At 36.9% G+C, this 16,689-nt stretch overlaps 1 protein-coding gene across 14 annotated transcripts in view; it reads right to left on the bottom strand.

The window, feature by feature from the left end:
* The window catches only part of TENM2 (teneurin transmembrane protein 2), a 1,380,893-nt gene that overhangs the window by 171,466 nt on the left and 1,192,738 nt on the right, over window positions 1-16,689 (bottom strand). For all 14 annotated transcript variants that reach the window (XM_001370043.4, XM_056811550.1, XM_016433795.2 and 11 more), the window contains one exon: window positions 2,090-2,295. In XM_001370043.4, coding sequence (XP_001370080.1) covers window positions 2,090-2,295 — 206 coding nt within the window. The remainder of the gene's footprint in view (window positions 1-2,089; window positions 2,296-16,689) is intronic.

Here is a 16,689-nt window from a genome sequence, read left to right as displayed (position 1 = left end):
TTGAGGGCAAGAACTTGTTCATTTTTTGGTCTCTGTTTCCCCAGCACAAAGCACAGTGCTTATTGGTATGTAATAAATGCTTGTGGATTGACTGATTGCTTGACTGGGTAGCAAGAAAATGAAAAAAAAAAAAGGACAGTTACTGAATCTAAACACTAAGGGTCAGGACTGTTCAGAAAAAAACTGAAAAAAGTCTCAATTCCACACACTCTAAGTATGCCAGAGTTCCAACAGGTTACCTTCTCCTCTGCATGCATGCAGGCTGGAAACAATCACCTACTATTTACTAAGTGCCAGGCACATACAGGCAGCTAGGTGGCGCAGTGGACAGAGCACTGGGCTTAGTATCAGGTAGAGTCCTCTCTGTGAGTTCAAATCCACCCCAAGGCACATACTAGCTATATGTGACCTTGGGCAAGTCACTTAACCCTGTTTGCCTCAGTTCCTCATTTGTAAAATGAGCTCAAGAAGGAAATGGCAAACTGCTCCATTATTTGTGCTTAGAAAACCTCAAAGTGGAATCACGGAGAGTCAGACATGACTGAAACAACTCAACAACCACAACATGTGCCTGGCACTGTACTATGTGCTTCATGAATATCATCTCATTTACTCTACAAAACAACATTGGGAGGGAGGTGCTATTACCCCTCCCCCCCCCAAGGTAAAAACATTTGAGGAAACCAAGACAGATAACAGTTAATTGGCTTGCTAAGAGTCACACAGTTAGTAGATATCTGAGGCAGGATTTAAATTCAGGTCTTCTTGACCACAGCCCCTGTATTCTATCCCCTGGGCTACTAAGTATCAGCTTTTCAGCACCCCGTAGTAGTCAAGATTCTTCAAAAAAGCCCCCCAAAAGGTGGCATAGGAAGGGATTGCCAAGGGAGCATTCTAAAGCTATAGTAATCTGGGGGAAGAAATGGTTTCTTTACCCAAACTCTTTTTATCTACTAGGTTGGAAGGAATGAAAGACTCCAGGCCCAATGCTGGCCTTTCTTTAGCCTTCCACAAGGCCCCAAAGGCATATTTACACCTCCCTTAATGGTATAAAAAGATTGTTTCACTAGTGAAAACTCTCCAGTGTGTTGCTGTGAAATATTTGGAACCAAAAAGTTCAAGAAACTTTTCCTAAATTGAATGGCTTTACAGAGGGCCTTTTTTTTTTTTCCGCCCCCAAAACCAAATCCAAAATTCAAAAAATTCCCACACCATTTATTTAAAGCTTTAAAGTTTACAAAATGCTTTCCTCACAATAATCCCATGAGGTACCCATGCCTAGGGGATGTCTCACAGATGTGCTTTCCCTCTTAGCGCCTCTCTCCATAGGGCAGATGAGATGGTATGGAATGAGTTACTCATTGATTCCATCTTATTTATCTCTGCCTACAGCAAATGCTCTTCAAAGTAATATAAAATCTATGTATTCCCATCTGTTCGAAAATAAAATGTAGTCTTTGCATTGATCATCCCAGCCTCTAAAGCTCTGAATTCCTTTTACATGGTTTACTAAATGTACACTTTGAAATCTTCTTTTGACATGATCATGATGGGCTGATGAGATGGATTTCCCCCTCTCTAAATGTATGTGTCTTCTAAATCCCCTTTATTCTGTGTCCACTGGCTCTATGAGTTATCATGGAAAGGATAAGGAAAAGTGTTTTTTCTTAGATTCAGTACATTTATTCTTGCAAGCACAGTCCAGTAGGTGCTAATGCGCCTCTGAGATACAGCCACCAGAAGATTTCCCTCCTCCTTCCTCATCAAGGAATTAAAAGAAGGATGAAAGAGATACACCAACCCATCCTACTAGCTTCTTCCTGAATATGCAGGATGAAGCCCATCTCTAATAGAAATGATCTCAAAAACAATAAAAGAATTAGGGGAAGCAAATAAGAGAGAAGCACCCAGAAATGCAAGTGCTAAATTTTGCTTGATGTCATCCTGACATTTTAATCTGCAACAGAATATCTGTGACATTTGAAAGACTTAACCTGATAGCCCAAGGGATAACCCACAGGCCTAGAAGAGCTGACTTTATTAACAAGGATGTTAACTTTTTTTTTATCCCTATCAAGCATTTTCATACCTGGGCATGAGAAGGTGGAAGTCCTCTTCTTATATACACACCAAAAAGAGCATCCTTCCCAAGGGAAATGTTGAACTTTAAGAACTGAGGCTGACTGATGTGAATCTGAGATCTCCAGAACACCCCTGGAGGTACTTCCTGGGTGACCCGTCGTCCTACTTCAGCTTCCCCGCTATCTATGCTGCTGTTTTTTGAAGCCCAGGGCCCTGGAAAACAAGAAGAGGCAACAAATGGACGACATTTTAAATATGTAAATTGAGTATGAATTTCTGTTTAATTATATGCCAAAAGTTTTTTTTTATTATTCAAGATTAAACTCACAAAAACTTTCTTCTTTAAATCAAAGCTTAAAATGTTTAGGTTTTTTAAAATAACAAAGCTATAAACTCATACCCTTGGGCATCTAGCATCTTGGCACATTGCTTTTTTTTTAAATTCTGTGATTGCTCTTTTCTGATCAAATATAATAAGAGCAGAGAGTCAGATAAGTACATGTAAAGCTGCTCATGTACCTTCCAGCCACCCTGAATGTGATTGGGATATAAAAATTACCAGCAGAGAAGGGGTAATATTAATGTGGCATTGAATTTAATTCTTCTAGACTTTAATTATTCCTTTTGCATACCAAAACCAAGCCCAATATACTCTTTGACATTTTGCTAAATAAAATAACAACTCCACCAAACTAAAATAGGTGCAAAAAGGAAATACCTCAATGGAAAACATAATGCTTTTATCACAAGGCTAATCTCCTTATTTCATTGATCTTTGAGAGTTCTGAGAACTGGAAGAATTAACAACTCCATCATGGGGGCAGTTGAGTATCTCAACGGATTGAGAGCCAGGCCCAGAGATGGGAGGTCCTAGGTTCAAATGTGACCTCAGACACTTCCCAGCTTCGTGACCCTGGGCAAGTCACTTAATCCCCATTGCCTAGCCCTTACCACTCTTCTGTCTTGGAACCAATACATAGTATTGATTCTAAGATGGAAGGTAAGGGTTTAAAACAAACAAAAAAAACCCAACTTCATCATTTGTGCTGATGTTCTCACCTTGCACACAGTAGGTGTTATATAAATGTTAGTTGTCATCTTCACCATCATTATAACACCAAAGGTTGGTATGGAAAATGCTATAACACCAACTAGCCACCAACACTCAAAAATTTAATCTTATAAATGGTTCCTTCCACATAATCTCCATTCCTTTCCAGAATGCTACTGAAAATAGTTTCAGAAACAGATAATACTAGAGAGGATTCCTTAGTATCAGTGAATAGTCACTTCCTCCCTCCTTCCCTCCAAATTCACATTCCCATATGGTCTCAGTGACTGACATCTTTTGGAAACTGAACTTTTGAGGAACAGTGGAAACATGTAGATAATTCCCTTTCTCAATACCAAGATAAAAGTAGTTACCTAAAAATTCATATGTGATGCCTTATGTTAGGGGGATTGGTCTTGGAGAAAACATCAATAAGCAACCTCTTCTATTAATTTTACTAGGGAACATGTAAAACATTCTGAAAAGATGAGTGCCATTTAAGAGAGATTTTGCTTTAAAAAAAATCTAAGTCATTTGTAGATTATCTTTGGAACTGATAACCTGGATATATTTATGGCAAGGAAAAATACTTTAGTAGGGTCAAGCTTAGTAAGGACTATGTCCTTCACATTCTGCAATAATTGGATTCCTATTAAAGAATTATGGCCAGTTGGGTCAACACTCACTCATAAATCCATCAGCCTAGATTCAGGACTTCCATTCATTTGGGTACCAATCTAGTTCAGGCTATTATTACCTCTTGCCTACATAATTGCAATCTACCTAATTGGTCTCCCTACTTCTAATTTCTCTCCCCTCGCCCATTCATCTTCCACACAACTGGCAAAATAATTTTCTTAAAAAACAAAACATGCCACTTCTCTGATCAAAAACCCTCAGTGGCTCCCTGTTGCTTCTAGGATTAAGTGCCAACTCCTGAGCTTGACAGTTAAAAGTCTTGCACAGCCTTGCATCAGCCTAACTTTCCAGACTCATGTCATTTACTCCCCTTTGTGAATACTGTGTTCCCAGTTAAATTTCTCAACTGGTTGTTTTCTGGTTGCGATATTCCAACTTCCATTTTTATGTCTTGCCTGGATTGCATTTCTGCCTCTTAGATTCATATGCTATTGCTATTATTATTATTATAATGAATAATAAAAATTATTATTATCATATTATATTATATATAATATTATTATTACATTATATATTGTATATTAAAATATATTATTATAATGAAGAAGAAGAATAATAGCTAGCACTTATATAGAGATTTAAAGTTTATAAAGCACTTTATAAATATTGTCTCGTTTCCCTCCACAGCAAAGCTGGGAGAGGAATATTATTATTGCCTCCATTTTACAGGTAGAGAAATTGAGGCATAGAGTTGCTGAATGACTTGCCCAGGGGTCATAAACTAGTAAGTGTTTGAGGCTGGATTTGAATTCTTTTTTCCTGACTCAAGGTTCAGTACTCATATCAAGGACGACACAAAGCTACCTCCTCTTTTCTGCAAGATCTTGGACATTGAGCCTGAAGGGACTTTTGAGGTGAACACTCTTATTTTACAGAGGAGAATTCTTGTTTTTTTCAAAGGTCAGCTCAGGTGCAATCTTCAATGGCCAATCTTTTCTAATCCCCGTGGTAGCTAGTTTCCTTATTTGTTAACATATCCTAGCCCCAAGTAGACTAGAAGCTTCTTGAATGCAGGGATTGTCTTTAATTTTGGTTCTTTAAATCATCAGAGACAAGACCACAAAGGGCACGTGATAAATATCTATTGAATGAATTAGAAACAAAATCTTCAAAGGGAAGGAAAACATTCAGTTAAAACACGTGTTTGTTAAGCCAGGGTCCACAGCAGATTTCAGGGAATTTATGAACCTGGAAAGGAAGAGATTACATCTCTTTTCACTAACTTCTAAGTGAAATTGAGCATTTCCTTCAATTATGAATGTAGGAAACAGAGATTATTTGGAGAAGGGGTTTTAGACAGCAGACTGATTAAGAACCTCTGGATTAACAGGTTATCCTTATGTCTAAAGAAGGCTATGAATGACGTGATTACTTTCTTCAAGTATGCAAAGGGAACTTAGAAGGAAACTGATTATTTTTTTCTTTCATAGTCCAAGAGGCCCAAATAAGGACAGAAGGAATTAAAATCAAGAATGTGTCTGAAGTGAGACTTGAGCTTAGTAAAGTGTCTATCCCCCATAACATACTGTCTCTTCATGCGAGGAAAAAATAATGAAAATTATACTTGTTCTGTTTGACCTTTTATATTCCTAGAGAACATAAGCCCTTTGAGAGGAGAGCCCTTTTTGTCTTGGTATCTTCAGTGCCTAGTATTGTGCCTGGTACATAGTACACACTTCATGAACACATCAATTGAAAAGTGTTTCCTCTTCACATTTCATAAAATAGCCTTTTCCCTAATTTCTGATGAATTTTTAGGGGTTTCTAGGTCAATGCCAGGATGTATTTCTTTAAAAGAGAGAGAAGTAAGAAAATGAGATCAACAAACAAGTCAAGCTACATGAGATGTGCAGGATTATAATAATGTCAAGCCAAATGCTAGTGCTATGGTCTGTAAGAGAAAGAGCCAACCTCCCTATGATGAATCAGATGAATTCCCAGTGTCAACATATTGCTAATTTTTTAGACAGTCATGTTATTCCATCCTGTTTTAATTTACTCAAACTTTGGAAAAAGTAATCCCAAGAATTAATCTGCTCCTAATAGGGCATAAATCTTTACCTTTTCAAAAACTATATCTGCTTTACAGTCTCCCAGATTTTTCCCCTGATCAGGCCCTTTTCTACCCAATAAAACTATTTCTTAGTTTCTCTGGGACATTTTATATGTATATATATATATATATACATACATATATATAAAATAAGTGTATGTAGAAAGTGTATATATATACATATATAAATTATATATATGTGTATACTCACACACACTCATACACAGAGAGAGAGAGAGAGAGAGAGAGAGAGAGAGAGAGAGAGAGAGAGAGAGAGAGAGAGAGAGAGAGAGAGAGAGAGAGAGAGAGAGAGAGAGATGGGTATGTATGAGTGCTCACTAAAATCTAGAAAGAAAGTTATAATCTTGACATTAATCTAGAAATATCTGCATGGTCCTGGACAGGGCACTAAAATTCAGTTCCCAAAGCAACTTGAAGCCTATAACCTATTGGCTACAAAGTAAGCAATGATTTACTCAATCAATCAACATTTATTAAGTATCTACTATGTGTCATGCACTGTGCTAAGTGCTAGGGATACAAAAAGAAATAAAAGCTAGTTCCTGCTCTCATGGAGCTTATAATTTAAAGACTTAATATTGCCATAATCTTATATTTTTCTCTTGTAGCTCTACTTGTTATTGGTGCAGGGAATTCCTCTAGAGAAAAGTTCTTCTACCAATATATAGAGTAATTGTTCTCTAAATTAGAATCTTAGATTTGCTTGGAACATTGGAACAATAATAGTAATAATAAATGATGGCATATTTATATAGTATTTACTATAAACCAGGCACTGGGCCAAGTGCTTTACAACTATTATTTCACTTAATCCTCATAACAACTTTGTAAATGAAGTGCTATTATTATCCTCATTTTACAGATAAGGAAACTGAGGCAAACATGGGTTAAGTGAATTGCACAGGGTCATACAAACTTTATGTATCAGGGGATAGAATTTGAATCCAGAGCTTTTTGATTTTGCAGCCTGCATCCTATTTACAGTACATTATCACCTCTTTAATAACATTAATAATAGCAAAAGCAATAAGAAAAAAGTATAATTTACAGAGCAATTAAAGTTTTCAAAGCACTATATATATATATATGCATATATATATATATTATCAGGTTAATCCTCATGACAAATTTGAGATACTACAGGAATGAAACTCATTTTATCAGATGAATAAGCTGATGTTCAGAATTTTTAAAGTAACTGAGGCAGAATTTGGTCTTTCTGAAGCCAAGTTCAAAACTGTCATCTACTGTTAGGCTCCTCTCTATGACAGCATTTCCTAGGTTACTGAGTCACCCTGTGTTTAAGTTTCCTTAGTTATAATCAATCGATTAATCAAAAGGGATTTATTAAATATCCATGATGTACCAGGCACTGTCCCAATGAAGCAAGGGAGATACAAAACATACACAGAGAGGTAAAAGCAGTCCTGGTCATCAAGGACCTCCCCATTCCAATGGAGGAAACCATTATGTAGGTAACTATGTACATGTAAGAAATATACAGAGTAACTGGTAACTAGTGGGACTTGGAAAAGGTCTCCTGCAGATGGTGGGACTTAAGTCAAGACCTGAAGAAAGTCAAGGAAATCAATAGGTGGCGGTTAAAAGGGTAGAGCATTCTAGACAGAAGGGATAGCCAGAATATAAGTATGGAGACAGCAAATGGAACATGGGAAGAATAATCATCATAATGATAATAATAGCCCTTTTACATTTTACAAATATTATCTCATATTATCCTCTGGGATAAAAGTCTGCATGGTGGGTGCTATTGTTATCCTCATTTTACAGTTGAGGAAACTGAGTACAGAGAAATTAAATGCCTTCCCTAGGGGCACCCAACTAATAAGTATCTGAGGTTAGACTTGAACTCAAGTCTTCCTGACTCCAGGCCTGGTGCTTTATCTATTGTACAACATAGCAGCAAGTAGGCCTATATAGGGTGCATCATGAAAAATGATGAAGCCATGCCATTATAGGAATTGTAGACATTTAACCTGAAGATGAGAAAGCTAAGGGTCTAGAGGTATGATGATTGTCTTCAAGGCCTTTTCCTACAGAAGAGGGATTATAATTATTGTTTTGACCCAAAAGCGCTGAATTAGAAGAAAGAGGCTAAAGCTGCAGAGGCAAATGTGACTTTGTGGTAAAGAATAGTTTCCTAATAATTAGAGCTGTCCTAAGGTGGAACAGGCTACCTCTGTGGTCCTACTTAAGGTGGAATTAAGGATTTCTTCTTAATTTTTCTCTCCTTTTAAAAAAAAACAACACCATTTTTCTGTCTTAGAAAGGCAAGCAAGGGCTAGGCAAATTGGGTTAAGTGACTTGCCCAGGGTCACTCTGCTAGGAAGTGTTTGAGATCAGATCCTCCTGACTCCAGGTCTGATGCTCTCTCCACTGTGGCATCTAGATGTCCCCTTAATAGAGACCTTCAAGCAAAGGCTAGGGAATCACTTTTGCATGTTGGAACGCCTGTCCCTTACTTGAATTCCATTTCTATACTGCCAATTACTGGACATAGAAAACTAGATGACCCAGAAACCTTCAATTCAATATGTCCAAAACAGAACTAATTGTCTTTCCCCCAAAGCCACCTTTCTTCCAAATTTCCCTGTTTCTTTTGAAGGCACCACCATTCTTCTAATCTCCGTGATCGCTAAAGTCAGAGTCATCCATGATATCTCATTCTCTCTTCCCTCAAATCTTGTCATTTGTACCTCTGCAAAATCTTACATCCAACCCCTTCTCTTGACGCACAAAGCTAGAACCTAAGCGTTCAGGTCCTCATTACCTTTTGCTCACACAACTGTAAGAGGCTCCTAATTAATCTCCCCGCATTAATTCTATATTCCTCACAGATGATAGAGTTATTTTCCTTATGTTCAGCGGCTATGGCATTGTCTCCCTCAGTAAATAATTAAACTCACTAAATAGGTAGCCACCTATTGTTGCAAAGATCAAATATAAACTACTCTGGCTTTTAAAGTCCTTCACTTACCTCTGTAGCTTCACTGTATGTTTCTCCCCTTGATGACCCTCTCTCTGTCCCTTACACATGGTATTCATTCTCTTGGCTCTAAGCCTTTGCTCATACTTGGAACACAGTACCTCCCCACTTCTGCCTCGTAACAGCCTTCATTGCCTTTAAGATACAACTCGAGTATCACATTTTACATTATTCTTTTCCTGATCACCCTACTGCCACGTCCTTCCTCCCTAACCCTTCTTGTACTTATATTGTACTTTTATATGTACCTGTGACTTTCTCCAATAACATATATGCTTCTTGAGAGTAGGAATTATTTTATTTTATTGAATCTGTTTCCTCAGTGTCTACCTAGCTCTTAGCACAATGCCTAGAACACAGCAAGTACTTAATAAATGTTTATTCACTATTATAGTGCCTGGTCCATAAATGCTTACAGAATAAAGTTTGATTGGAAGACCTTTTTATTATTAAGCATTTTATTTTATTTTTATTATATATAGTTGTATATAATAATAATAATAATAATTTTATTATTATTAAGCATCAACTTTGCTCCAGGTACAGTGCTAAGCATTAGGAATACAAAGACAAAAAGGAAACATTCCTTACTGTAGATGAGCTTGTATTCTCTCAAAATCCTGACGTTCAACTCCCAAACTCTGTAATTGGATTACTGCTTCTGCCAAAACCAGTTGTGTGAAACAAATAAAACATTTTTGGACCTCAGTTTCTCCATCATTAAAATGAAGAAGTTGAACCAAATGTGGGAGGTTTCTCAGTTCTATAATCCTGTGACTTTCCTAAATCATTGGCTGACCAAATGGGTTAGTAAGCATCATCTTTGATTGTGTGTGTGTATAAGTATGCACATGAATACATGAATGGAATGGTTAGAAAAGGTCATGATTTTTCCCTTTATAGTGAATGGTCAAAGCATATCTGCTATGAAATAAATTCATTCTATAGTAGAGTTACTGTAATCAAAAATAGATTTGGCAATTGTGTGATTAAAGTGACTATTCAACTGACTTCATTAACAAAGGATAGTATATTAGTCAGCAGGACTGAACTTAACTCATAATTCCTAGGTCTCGTCTCCTAGGACTCTAGAAATTGTATAGTCTACTTTCCTCTGTCTTGTTATTATAACTGGAATCAGCTCAGAGAACATTTGGAAGAGGATAATCACTTCACCCTTAAAAGAAGATGCTTAAGAAATGATGGTTCCGGATGGTTCATCATTGGCTTGAAGATTAGATCTGCAGGTTTTTTAAAGGCAACACTAATGATCAATTTTCCAGGGCAGTCCAACTCTATAACTCCACGGAAGATTGCTCATGTAAATTTGGAGATATTGCCCATTTCAGAAACATGTACCTAAAACTTCACCCAGTTAAGTAAGACTGATGATGAGAAAAATGACAGCCTTCCATATCCACATTAGGAACTAATCATTTCAGAAAATGTTGCCATAATTCATTTACAGAAACAGTGAAATTATCTCCCAAACAAGTGATAAGGAAAGGGAGCCATATTCATGACATGAAAATGAAGTCTTATATTAATACTTTTTAAACTTAACAGAACTCAGAGGGCTCTTCAGCATAAATCTGCTATACAGATTATTCCACCTCACATATTTTTATCTACTGCAAATAAAGTTGAATTCAGAATATTGCTCCAGTCATTACACCTCGTTTCCATTTATTTGGAAATCAGGACAGCCATCTGTGAGTTCAGTTTAACCAGGAGATGACTGTACAGGCCTTCCAGAGGTCCAGTACTTCACTGCCCAGGGACCTAGCTTATATTAAGATGGCAGAAACAACATGGAATCCAGAGGTTTTCAAATCATCATTGACTTCCAACAAAACTCTTTTAAAGCCTCATGGATCAGTTGGTCACCAGGAACTGCTTTATAAGTGGACTTTATCAGCCCCGTGATCATTATCATTCTTGTGTGTTGGCATTTAGATTGTGTATGAAGGGTGATCAGATCCCACTAGCTCTCTGATTTTTTAAATTAGTGACTGAATTTAGTCTCCAAACCCATTTTAAAAAAATCCCACTCTGTGCCCTTGGGCAAAAATGGTAAGCTCTCCTGCTCATGAATTATGAACAAACATTTACACATCTCATGGCCCAGAGAGTACTGATTTTCATTCAGAGGATCTAAGCTGAATCAGAGATGAGACTTTGTGCAGTCAGGATCTTCACACATGCCATCTAGTCCCCAGTGGGGGGAAAAAAGAAGGAGGAGGACAAAGTCACCCTGGGGCATAGCCAAGTACTACAGAGAAACAGAACTAATAACCTTGATAACACCAACATCAGAGATAGGCAGAATGTTAGAATGGATTAAGAGCTGAATCAGCAAGACATGGACTCAAATCCTGGGGCTGACTAATATTGGCTGTGACACTGGGCAAGTCACTGAAGTTCCCTTCCCAGTGGGCCTTGGAAACTCTCTAGGATTAAAATTGACAGAACAAGTGCCATTCTTCATTAAAAGAGGGAATTCCTTACTAGGGGTTCACTACACTTACGAAGCCACAGTTCTAGCCCCCCCCCAAATTAAACCACAACAAAATACAATAATGGCCATCACTAGTGAGACCTCACTTACTCAAAAATGGTCCCTAAGAGGACAATATGGAACCTGAGATTTGCCAGAGCTCTAAAGGTGATCTCCTTGACTATGAATGGGAAAAGAAAAAACATTCCATTAAAATTGAAGAGGTGGAAGTGAGTTGGTCTTGACTCTGTAGACTACTAAGCTATCTACCTCAAAGAGGTCACAGTGTGTGCTGTTGTCTTGGGGGGGGGTCAGAGACGCCTGGTTCTTTCTGGGATTCTAGCTACAGTAGAAAGGACCCATAGGGTAGGGGATGATCATTTTAAGAACCTGTCCTGTGTTCATTTGGAGGCAGATAGGAAGGAGCCAGAGGAGCCATGACAAACCACCCTGCTAATTTGGCTCCTAATTCTGTATACTACGCCAAACTAGTAAAAATCATTATGAAGTTTTTGCTGAAAGGGCAAGTGTAGAAAAACATGTTTCTAAACAGAATAACAGTCTTTGCCATTTTTTCCTTCCAACTTGCATACCATCTGGAAATTCTGATTTTTTTTCAAAGGGTAGGAAAGAAATGTGCTCCAGGCACAAATAAATGTTTACAGCTGAGTTATAAACCGAGAAAGTAGGGGGCTTAAAACAGACAGGCTGGCATTGATGGAGCCCAAGTTACAGCAGGATGAAGAATGGGGTGGGGAATAGTCAAGCTTGTTCAGCAACACAAGACCTTTTGAAATGGAAGTCCCAACTTCCTGCTGACCTCCTCAAATAAGTGCTTGGGAAAAGCCTTTGTATCTGGTTATTTTAATCTTCAGAAGACAAAAAAAATGACTAAGGCATAACCATCATTGTCCTACAAGGGTAGCTTTTGGAAAATATTTCAAATTATTTCAAATAATTTTTCATGGGAATATTTTAAGTGATATTCTCCATCATTAAAAGATCACATTACCACAAAAATCTTTCAATAATAAGTTTCAGAGAACATTTGATTGCTAATTCAGTCATGTGGGGGAACTGAGGCAAAAGGAAGTCATTGCTCTTTTTCATGCTGTATTATAGCTAGTGTGGTTCTGGGATTCAAAAAAGCATTTATTCAGGGCAAGGATGGCAAGGTGAACTTTAAAGGATCTTAAGAATAGCCTACTGAATGCTAACTTAAAATGTCATTTTGTTTTATAGCTTTTTTAACCTCAGACTTTTTTAGATCTTTCATACCTTGTGTCCCTCTTTTCTCTTTTTGGACTTTCTCTCTGCACTCTCTCCCTAATCCTCTTCCCTCATAAAAAACCAAAAAGCAAAAAAAAAAAAAACCCAACAACAACAAAAAAAACCTCTTTACCTTCCTGTGTTAGCCAACCAGATTAGGATGCCCTTCTGGTCACTGCATCTGAAGGCTCCCCTAGTCTTGGATCCTTTGCAGTGTCTTTAAGATGAATGAACTAATTTTATTTTACCAAAAAAATACACATAATGGTCAGCAATTCTGATAGCTTGGGATTTTCCTTCTGGGATGCAACACAACTACTAACCATGTTAAGAGTTAATTGGAGAGGGAAAACATGCAAAACACTAACAAAGGAACAAAATAAAAAGAAAAAAAGAGGAGAAAAAAGAAAGCCCAAAGAACATATCCCCTTTCAAGTAATTAATCAAGTGCTTTGTTTCCACTAACACATCAGGGTGTGTGGGTTGTTCTGTCTATTAGATTCGTTTCCAAACCTGAGAAGAGGAGTGTAAACATTCCTAAAGACCAGGTAATGAAATCTCTATCGATGTGCCATCTTACATGGGGCTCACATGGCAGTATTTTGCTTACATTTTAATTTGCTTCTGCAGGATACTTATTCAGTAATTGCTTAATAAGATTAACCTCTCTGGCAATACTGGTGTAGCTTGATTAAAACATTATGGGAGTGAAGGATTATTGTATACCACATAAAATGGAGGGGGGAGTAATTTAATTAACTTATTGCCAATATATCTTGATTGCTTCTTTGAAACACTGGATAAGTAATCAATAGGAATTGATTCAGGTTATCCAAACATATAGAATTGAGGGGAGGGGGAGAGGGTGGTCAGTGGGTGAATGAGTTCAAACCTGGAGTCTTTTCTTCAAAGTTTTGTGGAAACACCAAAGCTATTCCAGGCATTTTTATATCTCAAACTTTCATACTTAAAAAAGGGCCCTAAACTGCTTGATATCTGGCATGAGCCTATTTGGGAATTCCGAATGAAGTTTCTATCATGTTGGACTGCGATTTGTTGTTGTTGTTGTTGTTGTTGTTGTTGTTGTTGTTGTTTAATTTAAATGCCAACTTATTTCTAATATCCCTGCCATCCCATGTCCCTGTGGTTAGTACAGGGATAAGGATAGGGAACTCTCTCCCAATGGAAGCTGGCATCTTCTCGGCATTTAATAATCTTAAAACAGTTGTCCAGAGTAGAAGCATCAAACTTGGGAAATGCTTAACAAAATAAATAAAAAATATAATACAATACAGTTAATGGTAATTTGTGGTTTCCAAAGTCAATATGTAGCCCTCTAGAATCTGTTCCTATTTGAGTTTGACTCGACTGGAGAGCATAATGAGGTTAAATGATTTGCTCAGGGTCATATTGCTAGTGTGTACCAGAGGCAAGATTTGAACTCAGGTCTTTCTAGCTTTGAGACTAGCTCTCTATATAGCACAAGCTGCTTCCGGTGTACAGTTAAGTTTTTTAAAAATGCAAATCTTACCCTTCATTTTGAAAACATGATATCTAGCAAAATATGAACTCATTTAACATTTCCTCAAGCATGCCATATTCACATATGAAAATAAACAAACAAATGAGGCTTTTCCAAAACCCAATGGAAAGAGTTCCTTCTTTGTTATTGTAAACATGTGACATCCTCTTTGGGTTGAGACATGCTTTCAGAAAAGATTCTGACCACCTTCTGCCTAAGTGGAACTAGGACCTATGGGAGGAAGAAGGTGATAGGAGTAGTGTTAAGTGCCGATATGCTAAATGCAAAACATTTTAGTGAGATCCTATTCATAAGAGCCAATATTTAAAGGTATCCTTTATGTGTTATTTAAAGGAATGCTATTCCTCCTTGTTTCCATAACCTGACTTCCTTCAGATCCCAGCTAAAATCTCATCACCAGAAAGCCTTTTCCTGATCTCCCTTAATTCTAGTGCCTTTTATATGTTGATTGTCTCCAATTTAGTCTCTAAATATCTTGTTTGTACATAGTGGTTTACATGTTGTTTCTCAAAGATTATGAACTCCTTGAGGGTAGGGATTGATTTTTGCCTTTCTTAATATCCTTGGTGCTTGTATAGTTCCTCGAACATGTTGACTATAAATATATGTGCATGTTTATGTACCATTCAAATACTTAAAAAGATCTGTGAACTCATCAATATCATATTCCCTCCAAAATTGCACATGGTTACCACTCATATGTACATAGACATAACACGCAATACCTCTGAGTTGTATTTCCACAAACTTCCCAAGGAATTTGAAGTGGTTTAAAGTTCCAATGCAGTATATGAAAAAGATATTTAAGGAAGCCAGCTGAAGAAATTAGAAGTAGTAAATAAATACCTTTATTTATCCAGGTTAAACAGATTATACTTTCTGGATAATAAATTTGGATCTATTTTTTAAAAGTAGCTCATGAAAAATGTATTGGGGTGTATAGCCTTATTTTTGCCAATAGACAACACAGAATTTCACATGTTAATGTACATTTTTAAAGATCTGATAATGGATGTTACGAGAAGGAAGATAGTGAGGTTTTTGAAGAATGAATGAAATGGTCTATGCTGGTGCTATCAGATTAATTTTATTTTCTTATGTAATTCTTCGTATTTTCCAGTGCCTAGCACATTGGTTAGTTATTTCAGTTGTGCCCAACTCCTTGTGACTTCATTTGGGTTTTTCTTGGCAAAGATACTGGAGTAGTTTATCATGTTTTCTTCCAGCTCATTTTACAGATGAGGAAACTGAAGCAAATAGGGTTAAGTGACTTGCCCAGGATCACATAGCTATAAGTATTTGAGGCTTGATTTGAACTCATGAAGAGAAGTCTTTTAATTTCAGACCAGGTACCCTATTCACTGCACCACTTAACTGCCCATATATGACCTAGCTGCCTGCTTTGTACATAGTAAGTACTTAATAAATGCTTGCTGACTTAATGCTTCATTTTTAATCTTCCAAAATGGAAGAAGTTTTTTCAGGTTTTTTTATAGTGCAGATTTACATTTGAATACAGGTGCCATCTATTTAGTGTCACCTAAAAATTTGAAAATTTCATGCTGTCATTTACTTCCTAAATAATTTATGAAAATGTTAAATAAAACTGATAATAGAGAATACCTATTGTTAACTCTAAGATTAAAAAAAGAAAGTATGAAAATACACAAAAAGGCTCCCTTTCTTTACCAAAAATCTTAGCATTTTTACAACAATGGGAAGAGAAATTTAAGCAATATTAGCTAGCAAGTCTTGGAAGACTAATGGAAAACTGTGGCAGAAAACCATAAAATCTTTTTTGAGCACCTTTTAAAAATTACCTAACCTAAAGGGAGGGGAATGGAGCACGTGATGCCTTCTAGTATTGTGATTCTAATAAAATAGAGTAAAAAATACTCAAAGATGCTTTCCAAAGACCAATGGATAAACTAATTTTATTTTCTTATAAATAATATGGGCTTAAGAGAAAAATGTTCTTTATTCATTCTTTAGGCAATAGCTCTCTTAAATTCCTACTTATGTTGAATGATAGAAAACATATAGCTAATTAAAGGCAGCATGATGCTGAGGAAAGAACGCTTCACTTGGGTCTGGCAGAGAGCTGGGTCTAAATCTCAGCTCTGATATTTACTTGTTAGGTGACCCTGAGCAAATCTTTTAAATCTCCGAGGCCTTAGTTTCTTCACCTATAAAATGGTGTTCACCTATAGAGCATATGTCCCAAGATTTATGAAAGTCAAATGGGCTCTAGTATTTTTTTTTTCAATTCGCAAATACCACAAAGTGCTATGTTTTGGGTGTACATCTGTGTGTGAATGTATATGTGTGTTTGTACACATACATGCACATGATATTGTATTGTAGAACTTGAGAACTTACAGGGACCTAAGGATTTATCTGGTCTAACAACTGAAAATAATTTCTATTATAACATAACTGACAGGGCTCTGTTTGAAGACCTCCAAGG

This window comes from Monodelphis domestica, chromosome 1 (assembly GCF_027887165.1).
Source record: "Monodelphis domestica isolate mMonDom1 chromosome 1, mMonDom1.pri, whole genome shotgun sequence".
Taxonomy (NCBI): Eukaryota; Metazoa; Chordata; class Mammalia; order Didelphimorphia; family Didelphidae; genus Monodelphis; species Monodelphis domestica.
The sequence above is the reverse complement of the archived record's forward strand: the minus strand, read 5'-3'. Positions and strand labels throughout refer to the sequence as shown.